The 7,708-nt window shown below is 41.4% G+C and overlaps 1 protein-coding gene across 3 annotated transcripts; it reads right to left on the bottom strand.

Annotated features, from left to right (window-relative positions):
- Positions 1-2,806: 2,806 nt before the first annotated feature.
- LOC306777323 (seipin-like) lies at positions 2,807-7,155 on the bottom strand. 3 transcript variants are annotated; one of them, XM_079268387.1, is made up of 11 exons: positions 7,053-7,155; positions 5,871-5,952; positions 5,464-5,728; positions 5,288-5,366; positions 4,957-5,100; positions 4,829-4,864; positions 4,110-4,244; positions 3,904-4,001; positions 3,451-3,580; positions 3,212-3,293; positions 2,807-3,107 (listed from the first exon to the last, which is right to left on the bottom strand). In XM_079268387.1, the coding sequence occupies exons 3-11, from the start codon at positions 5,715-5,717 to the stop codon at positions 2,971-2,973; spliced, it is 1,095 nt and encodes a 364-aa protein (XP_079124513.1). In that variant the 5' UTR covers positions 5,718-5,728; positions 5,871-5,952; positions 7,053-7,155; the 3' UTR covers positions 2,807-2,970. The 3 variants fall into 3 exon arrangements, 2 of the variants coding, with proteins under 2 accessions (XP_079124513.1, XP_079124512.1); XM_079268386.1 differs by having other exon boundaries at positions 5,464-5,722; XR_013771977.1 differs by having other exon boundaries at positions 3,043-3,107; positions 3,212-3,325; positions 5,464-5,722.
- Between the last annotated feature and the right edge of the window lie 553 nt (positions 7,156-7,708).

Raw genomic sequence — 7,708 nt, 5'->3', positions numbered from 1 at the left:
CTTTTTGTCACAGCAGGAAAAGCACAGGTGTTACTAACAACATTAACTCGGGCTCTGTTCTATTCAAGTGCCCCTTCAAGCCATGACAGTGGGACAATGAGGCAGCATGCACAGTGAAAGGCAACTGAAGCAGCTCAATGAAATTCAGCCCTCATTCATTTTACAATTCATCATCTGTGCTTTTCCTGCTGTGAGATGTCAAAAATGTCGGCTGTGGAAAAGGCCAATGGAGCGGCTGAAGCAGGACTATTTCTTTGGACAGTGAGAATATTTGAGAATATATCTCTGATTGAGAGACATTAGTTGGGATACATTATACAGTATAAACACATTCTAAGTCGTCAAAAACTGTCATGAGTGTCAGTGCGTTTGGTGTTTACAAACAACGCGTACCTCGACAGTTAAGATCTGTTTTGTATATACACAAAACAGCCGCCATGATACACAGGCATGAAAAAACAAAAGAAACAAGGGAAGAGAAGGCAGACCTGAGCATGCTCAGTAGAGGCACTGTTACAAAATGACACGTTTGTAGTTTGAGGGAAATATCTGTATCATTGACATGTAAGACCGAATACTTCAAATTGCAGATGTTTGCAAATGTTGATATTTTGATCCCAGAGATGTATTATTTAATGATAATTTGCCGATTATATCTGTTATTCAGTCCTTACTCCCTCTCCTTTCACTGACTGCTCCCGTCTACCTTCATATCTGCAGCAGCAGACAGGTATGCAAACGCCATTCAAATCGGACTTTGTCAAAGTCCTCTTTCAAGCCAATGCAAATTTGGCTGCACCGAAGGTGCAAAGAACAGTTAAGAAATATAGTTTTAGTCAGCCTCTTCCGTGGAAAACCAGAGCAGCCATGATGCACATGCGTGATGCCAGATTGGCGCAGCAAAATGCCCCAAATTAAAAATGTAGTTTTAAACTGCATCCACGCAATCTCACCTTCCTGAACGCCATCCTCTTCGAGCCAACATCTTCTCCTTCGCTGACCACTTCATCGCTCTCTGCTGAGGACAAGTTGACGGAGGAGGTGGAGGAGGATTGAAAAAGCTTGGAGAGCATGGGATGTGGGGAGGCCCACTGATGTGTTGTGGAGTCCTCTCTCAGTCCCAGCAACTCCTCTGCCTCTTCATCCTCCCCCTCTGGGGTCTCCCCTCTCCCCTTCTTCTCTACCTCTGCAACAGGAGACCTCTTCCTCTCTTCATCCTCTTCTTCTTTGCTGTCTATCTGAAAACTGGAGTTTCTACCTCTCCAGTGTTTCCACTCGCTGGTTGGGGGCAGCCCACACTCCCTCTCTCTTCCACTCTCTTCCACGCTTCTTTTCCCACTCCACCTCTCCCAACCGTCTGTGTCAACTTCATGGCTCCCCCAAAGTCTCTCCTTCCTCCTCATCCTCCATTTTGCCTTCACCTCATCCCTTGCACATCTTGCTTTCAATTCAAAGTCCTCTTTTCTTTCTGTGCCATGAGCGACCTCATTCCTGTTTTCCCTCGGCACGTTACTTGATTCTGAATCGAGCTCATTGTTCCCCTCCCCGTCCTCTCCGAGTCCACCTATACACTGACTGTAAGGTGGGAAACTTTTAGTGGACTTCAGTCTGAGTCTGGATCTCACTCTGACCCCCCTGCAGCCAGAAGGTTTTTCACTGATTGTCATATGTCGGTGCATCTCATCTGATAGTATGGCAGAAAAGTCATTATCCATAGTTTGCTTGTTCTCTGTCTCCGTCTCCATCCCCTCCATGTGGTTACCATCTGTCATGTCCATCTTTGAGTCCCGTGCGTGTGAGCGTAGGTAGAGAATCTACTCCATGACCCCAACACATGTGCTTGTACAAAATAGGGAAATGTTTACAAGTTGGGAAATATTTGCACAGTTCGGAATATATTTGAGGAAATTAGCTTTTTTCATAATTCTGTAAGCAATGTTTTAAAGCTTTCTTCAAATGACACATGGAAATATAAAACTACAAATGATCATATGCGTCGAGCTTACCGTACTGTGTCTTCGACCTGTTAGAAAGCTCTGTGCCAGTGAGCTACATCCCTCTCTCATTCTCCCTGCTGGTGCCATATTTTGCATGCAGTGACGTCATGAAGTTTCCAAAAGCTTCAAGAGGACATCCAGGAATGACACACTGTGTGAGGTTAAAGGCTCGAAATTGAGGAAGGTGCTTTCCCTCCAAATAGGAGTTTCCGACTACACAAAAAATTGTCTCATAAACATTTATCAAAGATTTTATTGCAGCAGTTTAACAAAAAGTACTACACATGCTGGCTTAATATTAAATGAATTTCAGATATTTTTGTGTAATGGAAAGACACACACCTTACATACTTAAATCATATTTGGAATAAAATTCTAACATATAGGTTTTAAGCATTTTAATAGCATGGTAATAACCTGCAAAAGAAACAGCTCCATAATCTTACTTTTCACAGCTGAAAGAAAACAGTTTTTGAAATAAAAACTGATGGGATTAAGAAAGTTTCATGGTTACCTGACATGTTTTGTTATATTTATTCATATGGTTATTCATTTAATAATGTGGTATGTATTTATTTAATGTTAAACAGATTTGGTGAATACCAGATTACAGCTATGAAGTGCAAAGTAATGAAAACACACTGACAGTGAAAGATTTGTATAAAGTGATGAAGTTCAGGTGAGTCAATCCCATAAATCATAAACATTAAAGCAAAACAGTAGGAAACATTTTATTGTCATATTTTATATTTTATTTATGCCTTGATTGCAGAACTTTCTTAAATTCCTTACATGTGAACTTGGTAACAAACCTAATTCTGATACTGGAACACAGCCGACGTGATGTAGGAGCAAAAAGACCTGCAGCTAAAGCAGGGCAGCGGTGTGTAGGTGCTTTCTGAATCATTTTCAACCATGAATCTCTCTTCAATCTTCATCCTTGCATCTTGTAATCGCTCCTGTATTAATGGCCTCAGGCTGCCTCTGTTTCAATTGTTTCAATCTGATGGTGAATCTGTCTGTTCTGCACCTCTGTGTTGGCGTCAAAGGATGGGGGGATGGCCTGGCTCGGCTCAGATTTGTGGGGTTCATCTGAAGGGAACATCAGATCTGCAGTACAAGGAATGTATTCTTTTATTTTTGTAGTCAGCAACACGTCCCTGACGCAAAAATTTACAAAAACACTATAATTCTCTGTGCCTGTGTTTTTGCACCTGCAGCAGCATATTTTTCATCTTCTTCTTGGTTGTTCTTTGTGTTCTCCTCCCTATCTGACAGCAGTCCATCTGTTCTGAGCTGTAAACAAGGAGGAAAACAAGCTCTCAGAGCTTGTTGAGTCTTAGCTACAACACCCGAGAGGAATCTGGTCATATTTCACGCTCACTTAAACACCAAACTAATGAAGTGTGCAGCCCTGCAGCTGCAGCTAAACATTGCCTGCCTCTCCTCTCACCTGCCCTGGTCCCCAATCCACTTTCAACAGCAGCCTCACGTAGCAGAGGACAAAGACGACACTGAGGAAGATGAAGTTACTGAACACGCCCACCATGGCTGATAGGAGAGGGAAGTTGAACAATACGTATCTGAAGTAGAAAAACAAAGACAGTAATTATGATGTGATGCAAAAAAAAAAGCAGTTTCTGTCAGGCGGAGAAATATTTCTTTATTTGAGAGAAGATATAATCATGGAATGAAAAATGCCAGAATTACTCAAAATGTTCATTTGCAGTTGAAAGGTGTTCTCCAAAAGACAATTGGTTTTCTGTGTTAGGGTGAAGTTAAAATGTGTTTTAGTATGACATCACGAACTCTAACTATATTACGGTCTCATTTTCTGCTGTAGATTTAAAGAACATGGATTTTTTTTCTGTGTGATCTATTATAAAGCATGGTGTGCACATCTTACCTCATACCACTGAAGTGAGCATGAATATAGAGCTGAGATGAGTAGATCTGCACCTTGCTGGACAGGATCTCAATGACGGCCGTCATCGAGGGGACGTACTGTGTACATGAAGACAAACCTATAAGGTAGACGCCAACAAAATACCCGCTTGCTGTTTATGCACACTGACACATGCTGACACGTTCACAAAGTAACGCTTGACTCACAGGGTCGTCCGTGTAGTCTGAGAAGAGCTCCACCTCCAGCACTTGTTTCTGCTCAGCGACTCCGGTCAGGAAGGCTGGGAGGAACAGCACCGTTCCCACGTACCTCAGCAGGTCTGAGCGGTATCGCAGCATGCTCTGACAAAACAGCAACACAATCACCCAGACGTACACTCCTGATGCACGCATTTCAGTCTCCTCCATTCATCTGCTCGTTCCTTACAAATGCATGATATCCCCAGAAGGTGTTTTCAATGATGTCATGAGGAATATTTAGGAAAGGTTGATTGATGTTGTCATGGATGCAAAAGCTTTACCGACTAAATGATTCGTGAGCATTGCATGCTCAGTTTAATGACCACGAACAAAAGCTGATCTCAGTGGATTGCCTGATGAACATTTTATGATTGAATGCAAAAACATCACAAAACACAGCCTTAAAAAGTACAATGTCAACACTTTGATGATATGATGTCAGGCCTCAAAGGAAGTATTTATTAGAGGACCGTTGCACTCGATTGCATCACAATGTACATGCTTTTATTTTCTGATCACTCTGTGTTCAATCAAACAATTTAAATGAATGACGGCACCCCCAAGTTCACGTCTCCATCACCTGAGCACTGAGATCACCTTCTGTTGCAGCAAGCATAGGCAGCCCTAATCTGGCTCTGACCTGGCAGTGTGATTAAGACGTTATTATGCGTCTGCGCTGTACTCACAAAGCGAGAGCTGGAGGCGGACAGCTGCTGTCTTGCCTGAGAAACACACAGCAAATGCAAACGGGAATCACTGGGTTTTACAGGCTTTAGTAATTAAGCACTGGGAGCCGAACAAATCAACGACTCACAGAGCGAGCAGAGGAGGCAACTTGCCCTCCGTCCCGAGAGAAACAGGTTGTCTTGATCATGAACATCCCCAGCTCATGATTGGTCGGAGAATCAGGCATCTCCAGCTGCAGAGACATCTGATAGGCCTGGCCGAATGTCAGCACCTGAATACACATTTTAAAACGATTGCACATGTGGAAGTATAGATTGATACATGCAGTTGATATATGCACACACACACACGCGCGCACACACACACACACACATACACACACACACACACACACACACACACACACACACACACACACACACACACACACACACACACACACACACACATCTACATACATGTTTGTTATTCCTCATCAGAGAGATGTTGGCCACTGGGTAAGAGCACAAAAAAGACGCAGGAGATTCACAGTCTGTCCTGCATACAACGTGAATGATTGATTAGGAATAAAAACAAGAAAGCACGGCTCAAACACACAGTAATATACAGTCTGTGTAAGACTTCACATACACACCTGTAGTAATAGTGCACAGGCGTGGAAAAAGCCGCCATGGGCATGTAAGAGTAGTAGAAGCTGCCATATAAAAAGGCGGCGACCCAGAGGAGCAGGATGACGATAAAGACCAGAATAAATCCCTGTACAGCTCTCTGACGGGCGTGTGAGATCACCACGGTGACAGAATCCCGGAGCCCCATCAGAGCTCGGCCAATGAGGTCTGACAGTTCTTGATCATCTCCTGGACGCCGCAAATGACTTTCTTGATCCATGAAGTCTAAACCTCGACAAACAACAAAGTAAACTGTTTACCAGGAACAGATGAAAAACAATGCAGAGACAACATACAACAAAAACTCAGAAAGTTAAATGAAACCAGCATGTTTTAAAAGATGAGTGTAAAGTAGTAATTAAAAGGATCGTACTGGCTACGTTTGGCTCCGGTCTCAGTCCTTGAAATGTCTTCAGTGTTCTCCAAAAGGTTATCTGGTTCTTACCCACATTTCCCTGTAAAAAAAAAAAAGAAAGAAAAGAAAATTCATGAAAAAGGTGTGGTTGACGACGTTATGATGTGATGAAGCCTACAAGCAGCCCTTTGATAATACTGAGAGCTGTGAAACCACTGAGTCCAATCTCAGTCACAAGCAGAGTCAGATGACTGAAACAAACTGACAACAGCCATCCAACACTTACACTGTATCACATAGAAGCAAAGAAGCAACAAATCAATGTGTTTCAGCTTCTTTTGATAATTACACATAGTGTGTAATAATGTGGGTGGATAGGCAGTATTTATCAGAGTGCACCAAGTGTCTGTAAAATGAAGCCGTTTATTTTCTCATGTAACTAAAGTTAAGTGATGGAATGTAACTAAGTACATTTACTCATGTACTGTAAACATCTGAGGTACTTGTACTTCACATGAGTCTTCTCTTTCTCATAGACACTTTCTATTTCAACTCCACTACATTTCAGAGAGAAATATTGTACTTTGTTTCACTATAAACATTTGACAGCTTTAGTCACTGGTTCATTTACGAATTGAGATTTTGCATACAATTCATATGAAGAACATAGAAGTTGAGCTGAAACAATCAATCAGTCAATTGATAAAAGATGAATTGGAAACTCTTTTGATTATCAAGATTATCATCTTATGTGGCTTTGTTGCTTTTCCTTTTACATTTTTTTTATTTCTAACAATTTGGAGTTTTGAACCATTGGTTGGACAAAAGAAGCATTGTGAAGGTGTCACAGCTGCCATCTTTCTGTATTGAGTACTTTTACTTTTCATACTTTACATGCATTTTCCTGATTATACTTACTGTACATACTTTAATTTAAGTAATATTTCCAATGCCAGACATTTTTTATATGAACACTTTATCCAACACTGCTAACGTTGTAATAATATCTACTTTACGTCACATTAATGAACACTGCCATGAAGATTTTCAGATTAAGAGTTATGCTGGCAAGGATTATAGTTTGGGACCCTAAAGCATTTTCTACTCAATGTCCAGATTAAAACCTTGTTTTGTCAAATATTCATGTGATATCCAACAGCAGCAGGCCCAACAGTACTCAGTCTTGTTAGAAAAACTCACCTCTGGTTCCTGTTGGCCAACTATGAGTTGTTAGGAAATCACTTCTCCTTCCTCTGAAGTCTCTTTGTCCACAGCTTGATACTGTCTGGATGAAATGGTGTCAACAGAACCAACCCCCCCCCCAATAACTTTAGCTATGAAACGCTGCCATTGGACAGGCTTTAGTCCATCCCACATGAAGAGAGATGCTGCTGCCAACTGGAGCAGAGCTCCTGGTGTTGAACATGACACTGACAACAGGGCCGGAACTTGAGACCTGGAGTTCATACTTTCAACAACAAAAGCCCCATTACATAGTTTATACATGTCATAACTCCCTGTGAGAATACAATAAAACTGCGTGTATCTGCTTATCATTTTCTTTTGGAAATTGTTAAACTGATTGATACATTGCCCTCAGTGACAATGTTGGATGATAATTTGACCTGAGCAGCCTCTGTTTCAAGTTTATTCATTATTTGCACATCAGCCCAATCCATATTATGCTTACATATATGTTTAATTGCTGAATGATTTATTTTTTCTTGTTTTTGTTTTTTTCCTCCATTGTTGCTAAATGTACTGCAAAGGTCTAATTTCCCCCATACATATATCGCTCCTGATTTTCTGATAATCTCCACTAGCGCCCCCTAAATGACAAAACTGTTTATGTGTCT

The sequence above is a fragment of the Melanostigma gelatinosum genome, assembly GCF_949748355.1.
Source record: "Melanostigma gelatinosum genome assembly, chromosome: 5".
Lineage (NCBI taxonomy): Eukaryota > Metazoa > Chordata > Actinopteri > Perciformes > Zoarcidae > Melanostigma > Melanostigma gelatinosum.
The sequence above is the reverse complement of the archived record's forward strand: the minus strand, read 5'-3'. Positions and strand labels throughout refer to the sequence as shown.